Source organism: Coenobita brevimanus, chromosome 64 (assembly GCF_032717465.1).
Source record: "Coenobita brevimanus isolate Jiangsu-jjx chromosome 64, ASM3271746v2, whole genome shotgun sequence".
In the NCBI taxonomy this organism is placed as follows: domain Eukaryota; kingdom Metazoa; phylum Arthropoda; class Malacostraca; order Decapoda; family Coenobitidae; genus Coenobita; species Coenobita brevimanus.
In genome coordinates, this window is record NC_137017.1 from 6,617,801 (window position 1) to 6,636,702 (window position 18,902).

Sequence of the window (18,902 nt, forward strand, 5' to 3'; positions counted from 1 at the left end):
TATTGTCTTCACCTGCGTCGTAAGTGCCAAGTATAAGAAAATTGCGAAGGTTATTTTGACGTCTTCCTCCTTCTCCACCTCCTATTACTCCTGCTTAGAGGAACATTAAAAAATCTACCACGCCCGTACCATCCAACCTACAACACTCATCCCTACACGATCCACAAACCCCACACTGCCTCGCCATCCACAATCATCCCAGCCCGTCCCGCCCACTCCTCTCCGTGTATCCCACCCATATCTGGACCCCTTCACTGCTATCTCAAAATCCAGTGCATTGATTAGACTACCCTTCTGGTTCGACGCCTTTAAACACATGACTTCGCCCCATCTACGTTGACAATGTATCCGAAACGAAGCAATATGAAAGGAAGAAGTTAATGTAATCTCCCAAGCCATTATACCGACTGATACTTCAATGTTTAATAGGTATGAAATGAAGGGATGGAGTGGAGAGGTATATTAGAGAGGGAGGTGTGAGCTGGGAGCAGGGCAGTGAAATGGCGGGGGACAGGGCGACATGGAGGCGATTTGTTTGTGGCCACCCTTTACGGGATTAAGGCGTCTGGCAATAGATAGACAGATAGATGGAAATGAAGCGGTATCCTGGCTAACATATCTCTAACGTAACTGATATGACCTCAAATGACCAATGTTGACTGTGATACGCATGGATTAATTTGTGTAAGAATATGGCAGCAATTAAAACGAAAAAAATACGAAAATGGACTCAAAATGACCTAATTGCATGTTCTGTTGCGTACTGGTATTCGTTGCAACCCCAGGCTCAACTGAACGTGAACCCGGTGGACTGCAGGCCAAAGATATCCTTCATCCTCAGCCCACCATTCTCCTTTCGGGAGATACGGCAAGGACTAAGGACGTTTGAATAACCGACAAGCTCTTCCGACGGTCATATCGGTGCCACTACGTGAAGGCGACCGTCTCCGTGTAAAGTTACGTGAATGTGCCTTGAACTGATATAACCGCGCGAATGGAAGTGAAGTTACGTGAATTTGACTCGAACTGATATAACTGCGTGAATAGAAGTGATTACGTGAATGTGACGAACTGATACAGCTACGTGAATGGAAGCGAAGTTACGTGAACGTGATTTGAAGTGATACAAATACGTGAATGAAAGTGAAGTTATGTGAGTGTGACTTAAACTGACAGAACTACATGAAAGAAAATGTGATGTTACGTGAGTATGACTTAAACTAATACAACTACGTGAACACAAGTGAATACAATTGATCCAGCTGACTCGATGTGAACTGAGCTGATTCGACAAGGGCCGACAGGACGTGAATGAGCCTCCGAGGACCCATCTGGCGGTGAATGGGGTTAATTGGAAGTAGATGACCCTAAAGTGACCCCGTTGACCCAGAACGACCATGAGGGGCCTGCATGGCCCTGCAGTGCCGTCGATGGTTATGTACTGATCCAACTGGTTCTACATGGACCTACTGCTTGAACGAACCTGAATTTACTGAGTCTGGATGGATGTAGCAGTACCTGATGTTTATTGAATAGCCTGAAACTGAGCTACTGAATCTGAAGGCCTAAAAATAACTGAAGTAACTTTAACTGATTGCTGGAGTACTACATTCTTCGGTTGTTCTGAAATATTACGGACCATTTCTCTTGCTGTTCATCTAATGTTCAAGGTACAACGTAGGTATGAGGTTGACGAGGCACTTTTTCTTTTCTGTACTGGCTTCTTCTGTTCTCTCTTCATTCCTCTTCTTCTCTTCCATATCTCCTCATTTTTCTGTTTTTCTACAGATCATCCCAGTCTCAACTGTTCTTTTTTAACTCCTCAACTCTCTCGTCTCACCTCATTCTTGTCTTCCCTCTCACCTTCTCTTCTTTCTCATCTCTCTTCTTCCGTCTTCTAATTTATTTTCATCTTCCTGCTCTCAGTATCTGTATTCCTCACCCTGTACTCTTTGCCCCTACCTACTCACTCTCCCCCTCCTTCCCTCCCCCCTCCCTTCCTCCAACTAGGCCCTCTCATTCCCTGCAACTCGGCCACTCCTTCATGTCTAACTCCCTCCCTCCCTGTAACCCCTCCCTCCACCTAAACAACCTCCCTACCTTCTTTCCACTGCCACCCTCTCCCTCCCTTCCTTCCTCATTCTCCACCCACCCACCCTTCCGCCTTCATTCTCCACCCATCCACCCTCCCTCCCTTTCTCCAATGCCGCCCATTCCCCTTCCCTCTCTTCCTCCACTACCACCCTTCCCCCACCCCCCGTCACTCTGCCTGCAACTCTCCTCCCGTTATCGATATTTGATAGTCATTGTATCGAGCCGCTCCGCCGCCTCCGTCCGTGCTGGTGTTGTTGTTGTCGGGATTTAGGCGCAATCAGGTGTGTCCCCCGGCCTGCCCTGCCTCCGTGCACCGACAATTACACACACTAGTTCTCCCATCACGGTCCTCGCCTACCCCTGACCAAACTCTCGCACTTCACTGAACTTCTAATCTACACAGGACCAAATTTCCGTTCTGTTTATTCCCAGTGATCATCTTCTATTCTCATTCATTGGATATTAACAGGAACTACACACACTACTGTACTTACACCCTCAGGCTTTGGTCTTCACTTTATCCACCTCTCGCATTTCACTGAACTTCTAATCAGCATTTGGCCAGACTTCCTTCCTGGGTATTCTCAGTGCTTATCCCCCAGTGCTTCCTCTAAATGGATTATCTCACACGCGTTACATCTATAGACGGAGATTCTCTTCACCCGTTCTGGTATCTGAGTTCCGTCCTACCCCAAGCCAGCTCCTGCATCCTAATGATCTCCTGGACTGCATAAGGACAGTTTTGCTTCCTGCCGAGTCTTAGAGCCTGTTTTCTCCTATTTTTCTTTTCTCTATTATGTTCTCAATTATTACCTATGTCTCTAACTAAGGAATATTCTGCATATATTTTAGTTAGTAAGACTGGGCCACATTATTAGAACGCCGGAGCCTGCATTTTTTTTTTTTTTGACTCTGGGCATAGGCATTAACAGCCCGTCCCCTGAGGTCCAGCAATCCTCCTACATAATAAACACCTCCACATATCACCACTTCGGCGCTAATACCCTCCATCCATACTGAATACAAGCTAGGGTTGTCTCATACGGGACTGGTGTTGTGGTATTAGGGGGGGTGTTTTTACGACATACCGGCGGGTCTTAAGGTATATCAGGAAAGTCTGCTTTTAACGAAATTCAAATCCTTAACCTGTTCCCTGCCCCAGCCGGGATTCAAACACACATCCATTGGAGCTGCAGGCCACCTCTCCACCGACGTTCTCCATTTCCTCCTTCCGTGTACTGCTAGGATTAGGTTTTAAGTCTAACTAATGTTGAGATTGGACCTCCTCGATGGGACCTTAAGACTGGTGCAACTCTCTCTCTCTCTCTCTCTCTCTCCCTCCCTCTCTCTCTCTCTGTGCAATCCTTTTCTTTGGCATTCTTACGTAACTGAGTCCCTCCCCCCCTCTCTTCTCCTCCCTCTCTATCCCTCTTCCCTCCCTCCCTCCCTCGCTATGCCGTTTTTGCCTCTCACCTCCCCTGATTCTTTCACAACGACTATTGCAGCTACCGACACTCCCAGCTTCTGCTTTTACTGTCGCTGTTTCCCTTCCTACCTTCTGCTGTTGCTTTCGTTCCCTTACCTCCTCACCTTGGCTCCCAGTCCTGCTGTTTCTTCTCTCTCTCTCTCTCTCTCTGTTTTTTTCCTTCTCTCCTGCTGCTTTCACACCTTCTTGCCCTCATCTCACCTCGCCTTTATTTCCTCTTTCTCCTCTCTTGCCTCTCTTCCCCATCCCCAATACTCTTCTCTCTTCCTTTTACCTTCTGCTCTCTTTCTTTCTTTCTCTTTATTCTCCCTTCCCTCTCTTCTTTTTCTCTTTTCTTCCTTCCCTTCCAACTGCTTTCATCCCCCTCTCGCTTTCCTCTTTTTCCCCTCTTTCTTTGATCTTTCTCACTCTTCCCTTTCTCTCTCCTCTCTCCACCTTTTCCCTTCCTTCTTCCCGTCCTCCTGCTCTCGTCCCCTGCTTGCCCCACCTCGTGTTTTAAGTCGACTTTCTTTTATCTCCCCTACTAAGATTATTCCGCAACATCAAGGCTTTTGCCCTTAAGTGCCCTTGTTCTCTGTTTATGTCGTGTCTCAGCTTCTGTCCTTCCTCCCTGCCTTTAAGTGTTGCTCCTGTTTTTTTATCTGTTTAGCTGTATTTGTTTCCATCTCCCCCTCTCTCTTTTCTTGTCATTTAGTGTCGCTGTTTCTGTGCTTCTTTCTCTCAATATCTCACCCTCTGTCCTTCCTGTGTTTGTCTGTTGCTTTTCTTTGTCAACTCTCTCTCTCTCTTTCCGTATTTGTGCATTTTATCTGGTTATCTTCTTGCTCCCATACACTCTTCTCCCGCCCACTTTTTTCTCCTTTTGCTTTTACTGCGTCGGTATCTGTGTTTATGTTAATCTCTCTTCCTTTTGTCTATTATAGCTATTTTGTGTGTATATTCTATCAGTTTTTCTATCTTTCCCTCTCTCTTTTAGTGTTGGTATTTCTGATATTTCTTCTTTATTTGTAAGCTGCTTCCGCTTTTATATATATTCATAATCTTTTCCTTGTCGTTCTCCTTCTTTCTTTCTTTTATTGTCTCCGTTCTTCTTCCTTCCTTTACCTACTAATTTTCCTTTTGCATTTATTTCTTCTCTTCCTTGTTTTATCTCCCTCTTCTCCTCACTTTTGCTTCCTCTCTTATTATTCCAGTGTAGTTTTCTTTCATATACTCATGCTGCTTCCCTTTTCTCTCTCCTATTTCTGTCTTTTATCACCACTTTCTCTTTCGCTTTCGTTTTGGTCTGCTATTTCTTCTTTCGTGATCTCTATGTCTTTCTTTCTTGCCTCTCCCTTTCTTCGTCTTCTATTTCTCCTTTCGTCCCTTCCATTCTGTCTTCGTACTTTGTCTCCTTTCTTCCATCACCTGTTTCCTCCTCTTCCATTTTTATCTTTTACTTTCTTCTGTATGTGTTTCCTTCTTCCAGTATTGTTATATCCGCGATTTCTTTCTTATTATTATTATTTTTTTACTTCTCCCTCTCACTTCTGTCCTCTTTCCTGTATCCTTTGTTTCCTTTATCCATCATTTGCTGCTTCCATTTCTGTCTCCTTCATTTCTGTTTTTTATTATCTCCGTCTACTTCGCTTCCTTCCTTCCTTCCTTCATTCCTTCCCTTGTCTACTGCTCCTACGCCGATCCTGTCTTTTTCACCTATCCTCCTCCTCCTTCTCCTCCTCTTGTACTTTTACTTCCTCTCCTAGCTCCTCCTTCATCTCCCGCTTCATCTTTCATTTCTTTCCTCCTCAAGTACTCCCACTTCTCTCTCACCCTCCCACACTCCTTCCTTCTTCCTCTCTCCCCTTCCTGCTTTGTCTCCCTGTTCGCTCCCTACAGCGCCTAAACTGCTAACTCCCCATACTTAAACTGCTACTTTGCTTCTCAGGGCGCTTTTATGTGTCTCCCTCTTCCTGCCTCCCTTTTCATGGCTTCCTCTTTTAATCTTCCTCTTAATCCCCAAAGTTTGCGTCTATATTACCTTTATGGCCACTGCTATTACTCCTTTTATTTCAACCTGGCCTAAAACTGCCATATTAATATCGAATATGATGCTAGTCACGAAGAAGTGCTGTGGAAAGGATGTGGGACCAATTTTTTTTTTTTTCAACCTCTGACCTATGTGATCTAAGCTACAAAAGGACGAAAATCCTGGCCAACTTAAGGTGAAGAGAATATACAATATCGGAATATGATGCTAGTCACGAAGAAGTGCTGTGAAAAGGATGTGGGACCAATTTTTTTTGTTTTTTTTCAACCTCTGACCTACGTGATCTAAGCTACAAAAGGACGAAAATCCTGGCCAACTTTAGGTGAACAGAGTATACAAACCTTTCAGTCTGCTGGCGTGTATTTAAGGTCATTCTTGTTGCCTCTCTCTCTCTCTCTCTCTCTCTCTCTCTCTCTCTCATTTCATTTTTGGTACTGGTCTGCCCTGGATTCGCTTAAACCCTTTTTCCAGCCTTCCCCCCCCCCCGTCTCTCTCTCTCTCTCTCTCTCTCTCTCTCTCTCTCTCTCTCTCCCTCTCTCTCTCTCAACATTGCAAAACCCATATTTCTTATTACAGATGTGTCCAATTCTCACTTCTTATGAACGCATGCACGCATTTCTCTCTCTCTCTCTCTCTCTCTCTCTCAACATTGCAAAACCCATATTTCTTATTACAGATGTGTCCAATTCTCACTTCTTATGAACGCATGCACGCATTTCTCTCTCTCTCTCTCTCTCTCTCTCTCTCTCTACCACTTGAGGCTCTGATATAAGTTTTAGTATTGTTCTAACTTTGTTCGTATTTACCCTACTTTCCAAACTCTCTCTCTCTCTCTCTCTCTCTCTCTCTTTCTTACATTTCATTAAAATGTGAGTGTGTCCTACATTTCAACATCATTCTCTCTCTCTCTCTCTCTCTCTCTTTCTCTCTCTTACATTTCCTTTTTAGTATGGGTGTGTCCTACTTTTCAGCATCACTCGTTCCAATTTTCTTCCATCAAGCTGAATGCCGCCCTAGTTATGACCATCACTAAATCCTGCTTGTATTCTCGTGTGGCTTAGTCCATGGCACATTATTATTTATTATTATTATTATTATTATTATTAATACTAGTACAACTACTACCTTCATTATTATTACTACTACTTTTATTATCATTATTATTATTACTATTATTATTATTATTACTATTATTATTATTATTATTATTACTATTATTATTATTATTATTATTATTATTATTAGATTTACAGCTTTTTGCATATTAAACCATAACATCTTACAATTTCAACATAATATGCTATTCCACATTACACCAAACATCGAAATACTCCGCTCCAAATTAAATTTATCTCTGACACTGTTTAATATAAGTTTATCAAGGAAGGTAAGATTATCATAAGACGCCTTGATACGATAAAAAATTACATGAAGGACTATTTCTGCATTTTTCATTATTAAGGTGCTTTCCTGCTTTTTCTCTTCTCACCAACATCTAATTATTATTTCTAACCAATACTCTCCCTTATTATCTCTAGCTATTTGTAACCAACTCCCTATTAGCTTGTTCTCCCCAGCTGAGGAAGAATATAGTCTGGCAAAGCAAAAAATATTAGGAAAAAGAAAGATGTAATTTTCTTTATATCGATTTGGCTGATTAAATACCATACCTGAGATTATTACCGTAATGAAGAGACATGGAAGAGTAATAAAAATCCTCCTTATACCTCAAGAATACTCCTCTTCACCTTCCTCATCCTTCCTCATTCTTCTCTGATTATTTTTGCATTCCTTCTCCTTCCTCCTCCGATATTCCTGTCCTTTTCCTTCTCCCTTCCTGTCTTCTTCCTTCCTCCTTTCTTACCTCCTTGCACTCTCAAACTCCTCCCTTCCTCTTTCCTCTGAATCTTGCTTCTTCCTCCTCCTCCTCACGTGCTTACTTCCCCCTCCTTTCATATTCCTCCTCCTCCTCTCTTCCTCCTTCCTCCTCCCCACCACCGCGTTTACCTCTTCTTTCCTCCTCCTCCTGTTCTTGCTTCCTATTTCAAGTATCTTCCTCCTTCCACTTCCCTCTCTCGTTTCTCCCCCTTTCCTCTCATCTCACGCTTCTTCCTTCCGTGCTTACTTCTGTCTTTCTCCTCCCACCCTCTTTTCCTACTTCCTCCTCCCTGTCTCCTTTTTTCTCCTTTTCTCCTACATCTCTCATCCCTCCCCCTTCCCCTCCCTCCTCTTTTCTGTCCCCACCTTCCTCTTCCTCCTCACTCTTGCATTCTCCCCTCTTCCTCTTCTCTCCTCTCCATCCCTTTCCTCTTCCTCCCCTGTCCTCACCTCCAATATACACTTATCGCCGCTCGCTTTCACCTCATCGCTTCCTGCTTCTCACTCTTGTTGCTCTCGTCATTGCTCATCTCAAAAGTGCCATCTGTTACCCTTGTCATTTACGTCTCTGCCTTCTCCCTTCCAGCACGACAGCATCTTTGTAATCTTATCCTTGCGTCTTCCAGGAAATTTCACAACGTCTTCAATGTTTATTTTCTTGTTCCCCCAGATGATTTCCTTCAATTTAGGTGACAGTGAAAGGTGCATGTCTTACTTTTGTCTCGAAAACCTTCACCCAATCTGAATAAAATCGTCTGGAGATGGAAGAACAGAATAATTACAACATTTCTTGGTGAAACGACAATGTTTTCTCCAGTAAAATGTGTTTGTCTATTTATTTTATGTATTTATTTCAATCTCAGCCTCCTTCACACTAAATAAAACCATCTGGATAGCATGAATTAAAACACACACACACACACACACACACACACACACACACACACACACACACACACACACACTCTGTCTCAGTCTCCCCCTCGCTCCAGCACTTACTCGATTTTGGACTGCGACTCTAAAAATGTGCGTCCTCATTTTTACTCGTATCTTTTATGTTTCGCTCGCTTTATTCATTCTGGTTTTCCCTTCCTCTTTTCCTGCTTCTGTAATAAGCTTTCTCATTTTTTTCCCGTGTGTTTTTATGTCGTCCTAAAACCAGGTCGTCTGTTTTAGTCTTTTTACTTCCTGCTTCTTCAGTTTCTTCTTTCTCATTCATTTTTTTTTTCGTCCCATTTATCTGAGACGCCCCTTTTAACTTACGTCTCCTTGGTCTCCTACTTAAGTTAATCTAATCGAACCTTCATTAACCCAACTTAAACTAACTTGAACGAATCTTAAAACGAAATGACCTCTTCCTAACGTAGCCTTCCCTAAAATGATCCTCCCTCACCCAAGCATACCCAAAACTAACCCAATACCCTCAAAATTATCCTCCCTCACCCAAACATACCCAGAACTAACCTAATACTCTAAAAGTTATCCTCCCTCACCCAAGCATACCCAAAACTAACCTAATCTAATCAAATCTAACCTAACCTAACTAAACTTTATCTAACCTAACCAACCCCAACTTAATCCAACTTAACCTAGCCTGACCTGAGCTAACGGTGGCAATGTGAGGGCAGGCAAGGTAGGGCCAGCAGCAGCAAGCCGTCTTTAAAGTGTCCCTCCCAGCGACCAGCTAAGATTAAATTAGGCCGACTAGTGGTTATGTCCCTCTCCCCCTCCCTCCCTCCCTCACCTCTCCCCTTCTTCCTCCTCCTCCTTCTCCTCTCTCCCTTTGCTCCTCTTCCCTCCCCTCCAGTCCCTTCCCCCCTCTCCTCTCCGAGCATATTCCTGCTCCTCTCTCCCCACCACTTCCTCTTCTCAGCATTTTCCCACCTCCCTTATCCCTACCCCCTCTCTAGTTCCCCTCATCTTCTCTTTCATTTCTGCCCCTCTTCCTCCCCACCCCCAAACCCTTCCCCTCCTCTTTCCTACTCTCCTATCCCTCTTCTCTCCACCCTCACCCTTCCCTCGCCCCCTCCTTCATCAAACTCCTTTCCTCCTTCCCTCACTAGTCTCTACCCCAATACCCCATCCCTTCCTCTCTCCCCACTCTTCCATTTTCCTTCCTCCCTTTCATCCCTTCCCCTCCACAGTTGCCTTCCTCTCCTAATCTTCCTCCTCATTTCCCTTCAACTCTTTTCCCCTCACCTCTTCCTCCTCCCTATTCCCCTTCTCCTCCTCTCCTCCACCCATCCCATTTCCTCAGCTCCCTCCCTCTCCTCTCTTCCCTCTCAAGCCCATTCCTCTCCCCTCTCATCCTTCTCCCATCCCTTCCCCTCCCCTACTCGCTCCTCCCCCATCCCCATTCCTCCTCAGAGCCCTCTCCAACACTACCCTGCGGCTCGGATGTCTTTGTTTATCTCCAGCGAGCCCACAAAGACGGAAGAAATCTTTTACTCTCCCCCTTACACTGGCCTTCTTGTTGTTTTAGCAGGGCCAATCTGGGGGAGGGGGGGAGGCAGAGTTAACAGGATTGAGTTAGTGAAGACAGGGAATTAAGGAAACACTCGTAAACTAAGACTCCGGAATTAGAAAACAGTGGAATGAGGTCAAGAATTGTTTAAACTAACGAGTCCTTTTTCACAACAAAATAACTTCTGAGTGGTTTATTCAGATGCTACCTTCATTTCCTCCACAAACTCCATTTTTGTGAGGAATTGACGGTCTGACTCAAAAAATGGCTATGTTCACCGGAAAATGCCTACCCTTGTACCTATCCTACGCATTCTTTGGACCAAACTTAGACCTCCTTCAAAACTAACTAAGGTATATCCTGCAGACAACCTGGGTATCCTTCTAAATTGAAAGACATTGGAGAAATTACCCAAACCAATCCTAACCAACCCAAGAAAAACCATACCCATAAGATGTATACGCTGCATCCTTCGTACCAAACCTTGGCATATTTGTGTTTTCGACATAATCTTCAGAGGAATTATTGTCTTGGGCTGCTGTAAGTTAATAGATAGACAGATGGATAGACAGACCGACAGATATAGACAGACAGACAGACAGATAGATAGAGACAGACAGACAGACAGACAGACACAGGTAGATAAAATGTGTGTGTGTGTGTGTGTGTGTGTGTGTGTGTGTGTGTGTGTGTGTGTGTGTGTGTGTGGTGTGTGTGTGTGTGTGTGTGTGTGTGTGTGTGTGTGTGTGTGTGTGTGTGTGTGTGTGTGTGTGTGTGTGTGTGTGTGTGTGTGTGAATTATGGTGTGGGTGTATGCTAATATTCGAGTGAAATCCAATTACGGCCAATGCTAATATTCCATTATTACCAAAGGTGTAATGTTATATTTAATGGCTCAAGATGTGGATGTGGGTGTGGATGTGGATGCAGGTGTAGTTGTGAAAGCATGGATGTCTCTGTTTATAAAGTGTATGGATGGGTGTAGGAGTCAGTGGGAATGTGGGTATACAGTAAGTGCAGGGATGGATGTATGGATGTGGATGGTGTGGATGTGGGTATGAATGTGGGTGCGGATGTGGGTTATAGATATTGATGTGACCGTAGATGTGAATGTATATATGAGTGCCTTTTTAAATGACAGATCTGGATGTGGATATAAATGTGGGTTACACGCATATAAAGTTTAGACTTGGCCAAAACATTCAGTATTTGTAGACACGAATACGAAGCGGCAAATGTGGCATGCGTGTAATAAGGGCAAGCGTAAGTCTTTTGTAAATATGCTTAAGACTGCAATATCAGGCCGAGTTAAAGAGAAGAGAGAACAAAATATAGATCCAGGTATAGTTACTGCTGAAAATAAGACGCTGCGGAGGTGAAAAGTGTGCATTGGATGTGTGGGCGTATTATGTTGTGAACGTAGACAAGAGTGCAATATCTGGCCAAGTTAAAGTGAAAAGAGTATAGCAGAATTCCTGATACAGTTGTGAAGGTGAATAGGAATACGCAGCGTAGACGTGGAATGTGCTTCGTAAGTGTGTGCGTAACTTTATGCTGTGAAGGTGGACGAGAGTGCGATAGTGCAGGTGTGTGTGTGTGATAAATATTGGTGTTTCTCTTGGTCGCAGGTGTGAATGTGATACCAATATGTGCTTATGGGTTTGTGTCCGTGGGGGGTGTATTGTGATGGGTGTAAGTGCAGAGGTATAGGTGGATGGGTGTGGATGGATGGGTGTGGGTGATGTGTGTGGGTGATAGGTGTGGGTGATGGGTGTGGTATTGTGGGAGGGAATGAAAGATAAGGATGGGAATGATAAGCGATGATAAGAGTCAATAGGAAAAGCACGAAAGAAAGAAAATGAAGTTTTGAGAGCAGAAATAAGATGAGAGAGAGAGAGAGTACAAAATGTATAAAGAATATCGTGTATAAGCTTAAATAAATAAAAATGGAATAACGAAAACAATGAATGAAGGCAAAACAAAGGATGAATGAGTATTTAAACGTGTAAACAAACCACATCGTACTATGATAACAAAGGATCATTTAAATACCCAAATATAAACAAAACAACCCTCACGCTGTCAATACAACAAAGCATAAAATTAAACAAATCCACGCGAAAACAATGCAATTCGTTTTCCAAATTAACAACAAAGTGTATTTAAGTGTGCAATTATAAACACAAAAACACGCTACGACAACAATAACTTAGCACAAAAACCCGCCACTTAAACAATAAATTAACTTAAAAACACGCCACTAAAACAATAACTCGAAAACACACCACTAAAACAATAACTTAACACAAAAACACGCCACTAAAACAACGACTTAGCACAACAACACGCTCCTAAAACAATTTAACAAAAAACACGCTACTAAAATCATACCTTAGTACAATAACACGCTACAAAAACAACAACATATTCAACCAGTTAAATTTAAGCCATTTTTTACGCTCTTATTTCGAAGGGCGTCATTTCTATGTTTTTTATTTTTTTTTTATTTATTTTTTTTTATCACCACCTTGATCGTCTACTTAACTTTGAGGGGGAGGGTTTACGTCGGTTAATCGTATCGGTCGTATCGTTTATATAGACTCCAACATGCTTGTGTTGGCCCTGGTCATCTACTGGCGGCTCTCCACACTGCTCAATCTCTAGCAGCCTCCCTAGTCAGTCCCTTAACCCCGAGGTCACACCCTATCATCTCTTACCATGTCTTTTTTTGGTCTGCGACACACAACGTTACCCTCGACGTTCACTTTTCTCACCTACCGTACCCAGATGTCGTCCTCCATCCTCTCAATATGCCCAATCTATCTCAGTCTACCCCTCCTCATCACAACACCAACACATTCCAGCATATATAAATGTCTTTAAAACAACTCACACTTATAAAAACAAACCATACTTAAATGTTTTTGTTAGAAACTCAAATTATACTCCAATTATACCGCCAAGCCTGCTATAATCATGAACGCATTAAAGTATTCCGTATGATTCACTAAAATATCCATTATAGACAACAGAATATTCACTCCCGTATAACTAGAGTCTGTGGTTATGCCTTTCTATTCTCACGCACTCCTACGTTAGCCCAATGAACGTATGAATATGCAGTGCGGTTAGCGTTATTTTGCGTGCGGTTAAAACTGTTGCGTGCATTTGTGGGTTGAGTGCGGTTTTGCTGATATATAAGGCTATGGGTGTGTGGGTAGGTGGGTGCGTGGGATGGGAAGTGTGATGGTGAGTTTGTTTTTCGTGTTACTTTGCGTGCAGTTAAATTTGTGCGTGCATTTGGGGTTGAGTGTGGTTATGCTAGTGTGTATGGCAGCGGGTGTGCGGATGAAAGGAAATTTGTTTGAGGGTCAGTTTTCGTCTTTCGTGTTGGTTTGCTTGTGTGTGTGTGTGTGTGTGTGTGTGTGTGTGTGTGTGTGTGTGTGTGTGTGTGTGTGTGTGTGTGTGTGTGTGTGTGTGTGAAGTATCCAAAACATATCGCATGAAAAGGTGCTAAGGAGCTTCTTAATCCTCCCTTCATAATAATAATAATAATAATAATAATAATAATAATAATAATAAAAACAATTACCCTCAACTTCATTTTCCTCAGTAATAATAATAATAATAATAATAATAATAACAATAAATAATAATAATAATATTAATAATAATAATAATAACAATAAATAATAATAATAATAATAATAATAATAATAGTAATAATAATAATAACCCTCTACTTGATTTCCTACTTCCACTAACACTTGTAAAAATAATCTCTTTCTTTTACTTCCTCGTAAGTTCGACAGGACTACATTTCCTTCAATTTTAATCAGGATCGATGGCAGGTGTCTTTGTCTTTCTCCAAGATTCACTTCCTCATGTCCTATTCTCCCTGTTCCTATGCTCTGCCTCTCTGAATCCACGATAACCCTAATCTTATATTTATTTTCAGCTCAGACATTCAATTCTCCAGATCATTTCTCCCTCTGGTCTCTGTTGTTCCCATCTTTTCAAATTCTGCAACACAAAGACGTATATTAAATTCCATTCAGGCCTAGAATCTCTTTTATTTTTTACATCAATTTCCGATTTCAATGAGCTTTTGATGGGATTTCGAATTTGGGGGGCTAAATACAGCATTAATAAAACTCCTCGATATAAGATGACTTGTTTTAAGCTTGGTAAAATCCTCTGGCAGCAGGAAGAGTAAGCTATACTAGACGGCATCGGATTCAAAAAGTGTACTCCTTCAAAAATTATGTGTTTCCTGCCCAATCCTGGTTCACAAAAGACGACTCCATTAAACCTAGCAGTAATATCCTTGAATGAGGGGTTGGACCTGCTTCTGATTATGTCTCCCTTGTTCAAACACTCCAAAAAAAGTTCTACACGTCTAAATATTAAGCCTTTTCTTACACGCCAACTTTCAAACCAGGCAAGACACAGGTTCAAGTAAATCCCACACCCTACACTCAAGTCGCCCACATCCACGTGACGTACACCCACACTTAAGGCATGCAAGGTACTAAAAAGAATCACATATCTGTCCACATTCTCCTTCTGGCTTGTTCTCGGTCCTCCTCTTCTCAAAAATACCATCTTAGATCTTACAAATCCTCTTACAAATTCTCTGGTCTCTCTCTTTCTTGTACCTCCAAGAACTTGTCACAGTCGGGTTCTGGCTAATTCAGTCAGTCTAAGGAAGTTTTACACGCCAAAATATCATGCCATTTCCTACATACCGAGTCTCAACCCCGGAAGGAGAAACACACACACACACACACACACACACACACACACACACACACACACACACACACACACACTACACTCACATTTCTGGGATGTAAGTACACCAAATCGGCCCCAAATCTTTCAACTTCATACTTGCACGTTTTCCTTGGTTGTCCTCTTCTAACGCTACCTAAAACACTATGATATTTTGCCCTTATGCTCGTCTAAAATCTACCATCCAACCTCGTAGATTTCCTCCGGTCTCTCTTTCTTAGGTCTTAGATTTCCTCAGACCTCTCTTTCTTTGCTCTTAGATTTCTCGTGGTCTCTCTCTCTTTTACCTCAATGAACCTCTCGCAATATGGCTTCGAGTCACTGAAAGTCCGAGAAAGTCCCACACGACAAAATATTATGCCTTTCCAAACACACCGATTTTCAACCCTCCCAAGGCAAAACCCACACTCACATCGGCCACACTCACATGACTTCCATCCACATTTCAGGCATGCGAGGTAGCCATCAATGAGTCACTTTATCCTTCCACCTTGTTCCTTGTCGTCTACTACTGATGTCCTTGAAAATACCATGTCAGGTCTTTTACTTTCCCTAGTGTCTTTTTCTTCCATATCTATTAACCTTTTGTATTATGGTCCGGCCTACCTTAAACGCTTCAAGATTTTTTTCCATGACAAAATATCACTCCTTTGTTTACACTCCAGCTTTTAACCCTCCCAGGATAAACCCACAAACCCACCCAAACCCCAGGAAAAAAACACAAACCCAACCAAACCCCAGGAAAAACCCACAATCCCACCCAAACCCCAGGAAAAAACAACAAACTCACCCAAACACTCCAGCAAAAAAAAAAAAAACACAAATCCAGCCAAACCCCAGCAAAAAACCCACAGACCCACCCAAACCCTAGGAAAAAAACCACAAGCCCACAAGAAAAAAACACAAACCCATCCAAACCCCAAGAAAAACCCACAAACCTACAGGAAAAAAGCCCACAAACCCCCTAAACCAGAGAAGAAAAACCCACAAACCCAGCCAAACCCCGCACTCAACTCGGCCATATCCGCCTGACTTACCTGCACGTTCCGGGAAGGCGAGGCGGCCCCCGAATCGCTCATGCTCTGGCGAAATATTGAAAACACCCCCCGGATATTTCCCAGCCCGAGTGCATGCATAGCTCAGAGTATTAAAGTTTAGGTAATAGCTGTCATTACTAGGGGAGGGGGAGAGGAGGCACTACCATCGCTTACAGGCATGCTGGTTAATAAGTTGTAAGTGTAGCCTTGGAGGAGGAGGAGGAGGAGGAGAAGGAGGAGGAGGAAAAGGAGGAAGAGGAGGAGGAGGAGGAGGAGGAGGAGGAAGTGGTGGTGGTGGCTGTTTGAGTTTTTTTATGCCTTTTTTGCTGCTTCTCCTCGCTCTTTTTCGTGTGTGTTTTCTTCTTTTTTTCATGCCGTCTTCTTCGTCTTCGTAGCCTACATTGTCTTCTATGTCTTCTTTTGATTGTTCTTCCTCCTCATCGTCGTCTTTACGTTCTTTTAGTTTACATTATTCTTTCTTCCTCCTCATCTTTATTTCCTCCTCCCCTCTCCTCTTCTCCTCCTAGTTTGGTGTCAATTTTTCTTTCCGATTTCTTCCTTTCTTCATTATTGAGTATATTATCCTGCATTTGGTTAGTTATTCTACAGTAATTTCAACGACTTTTGTCGTAATGCTTCGTGTTCTTGTTTTGCTTCATGATTCTTTTATTTTACTAGTCTTTCCTCCTTTAATATGATGTCCTCTTTTCATTCGCATTTAGTTTTTCTTTTTTCTTTGCTGGATTTCACTTCTTAACTTATTCTTGAGACAGGCCATCTTTTCCTTCCTTCAAATTATCCATCTTACGTTTCTTGACTTTTGCATGATGTGAATTTACCTTTCACTTCCACTTCTCGTGTTACCCCTGCTAGTTCATTGTTTTCGTCTTCCATTTTTTCTGCTTGGCTTTCCTTCCTTCATCTTGCTTTTCTTGAGTGTTCTACTTCTTTGTTTCTTTTTTTTCCACCCTACTGCTGGATTTCCTTCTTACTATCTTTTGGTTATTTCTACCCAATCATACTCTCACCCACTGTTTTTATTTATATCGCTTTTTTTCTTTACTTTTTCCGAGTATGGCCGCACTCTTACTCCTAATTTTGGTTTATCTTTATTGTTTTCTTCATTCCCATTCTTGTCCTCCTACTTTATTTTTCCTAACATTCTTTTTTACTGGTTCTGTTCTGTTTTCGCTTGCCATCCAACTTTCGTACTTTCTTCCGACATCATTTTCCTATCTTACATTTTACCCGATGCTTTTTCCTCCTTCACATTTAAACGAATTCTTCCTGCTTCTATTTGTTAATATTCTGAGCACAACTAACCCACTATTCACAGAAGGAATAAAATGTGCAAGTGCGTCTCCAGGAGTAAAGCCATTTCCATTCACTCTATTTGTACTAGCTCTTTTTTCATTTTTTTAAACTACCAGCCTCTCTCTCTCTCTCTCTCTCTCTCTCTCTTAATCTCCTTTACCTCAACCTCATCTCCATTCCTACCTACCAGCTCAGCCTTTGCTCCCTTTCTCTTCCTATCCGCTTAATTCTCTCTCTCTCTCTCTCTCTCTCTCTCTCTCTCTCTCATTCCTATACGTAATTCGTTCACTCCATTCTGCTTTCTTCATACCCACCCTAAGCCCTCGTACCAGAGACCTATCACACTCTCTCTACCTCTCTCACACTATCTCCACCTCTCTCACACTCACTCCATCGCTCTCTCACTCTCCCTCTCTTCCCCACAGAGCCCGAGACAGTGATAGTGGGTGAGCCAGACGTGTACATCAACACAGGGAGTCGTCTGGTGCTTACATGCAGCGTTAAATACAGCCCCAAACCTCCAGCCTTTATCCTGTGGTACCACGAGGATGAGGTAAGTGTGTGTGTGTGTGTGTGTGTGTGTGTGTGTGTGTGTGTGTGTGTGTGTGTGTGTGTGTGTGTGTGTGTGTGTGTGTGTGTGTGTGTGTGTGTGTGTGTGTGTGTGTGTGTGTGTGTGTGTGTGTGTGTGTGTGTGTGTGTGTGTGTGTGTCAGACAATCCTCCTCCTTTTCACGTCGCCAACATGATCTTAAAGTTTATTTCTCTACCTTAGTTCTTCCTCCCCATTTTTCTTTGTTTATCTTGTAAGCTTGTTTTTATACTGTCAAATGAGACTGATTGGCTTCTTATTTGTATTTTATTATTACTTTTATTTTTCTCTTTATTTTCACGTGGTATCATTAATCGCGCTTGGAAGTAAAACTCTCCATATAAAATTTTTGATATCTCTTTTTTTTTTTTTTTTTTCTGGAGAGAAGTTGACTGCATCTCCTACTATTAGCGCAACTTTAAATGATCTCTTGGCAAACAGCGTACTTAGGTCTGGACATTAAAACAGACTTTGACGCTGTTCTTTACTTTTTTTTCGTCAGTGACTTTGCAACATTACGTCTCGCTTCGCTTCATTGGTATGTATGTCTGCGATCTCTCTCTCTCTCTCTCTCTCTCTCTCTCTCTCTCTCTCTCTCTCTCCTATATCTCTTGCCTATCCCTCGTTTATCTCTGGTCTTTCTTTCGTCTATCTCAGGTCTCTCTCTCTCTCTCTCTCTCTCTCTTCTCTCTCTCTCTCTCTCTCCTATGTCTCTTGCCTATCCCTCGTTTATCTCTGGTCTTTCTCTCTTCTATCTCAGGTCTACCTCTTGTCTATTGCCTACCTCTCATCTCTCGTGTCCCTCATCTACCTCTCGTCTATCTCTCGTGTCCCTCATCTACCTCTCGTCTATCTCTCGCGTCTCTCATCTATCTCTCGTCTATCTCTCGTGTCCCTCATCTACCTCTCGTCTATTTCCCGTGTCCCTCATCTACCTCTCGTCTACTGTATCTCTCGTGTCCCTTATTTACCTCTCGCGTCCCTCATATACCTCTTGCCTACCTCTCGCTTCCCTCATCTACCTCTCGCTTACCTCTCGCGTCCCTCATCTACCTCTCGCTTACCTCTCGCGTCCCTCATCTACCTCCCCTCTACCCCTTGCCCATCTCCCTTCCATTTCCTGCCAGGAAGTGAACCCTTTCTTACAGCCACTTTGAACGACTTCTTCGGAAACGTACTCAGAGAATGGACGAAAAAGAAGAATTGAGTGTTCTTTTAC

General features: G+C 42.7%; 1 protein-coding gene across 1 annotated transcript in view; it reads left to right on the top strand.

The window, feature by feature from the left end:
* The window catches only part of LOC145404633 (limbic system-associated membrane protein-like), a 246,638-nt gene that overhangs the window by 186,044 nt on the left and 41,692 nt on the right, over positions 1 to 18,902 (top strand). Inside the window, exon 4 of the mRNA XM_080276154.1 lies at positions 17,521 to 17,648. Coding sequence (XP_080132280.1) covers positions 17,521 to 17,648 — 128 coding nt within the window. The remainder of the gene's footprint in view (positions 1 to 17,520; positions 17,649 to 18,902) is intronic.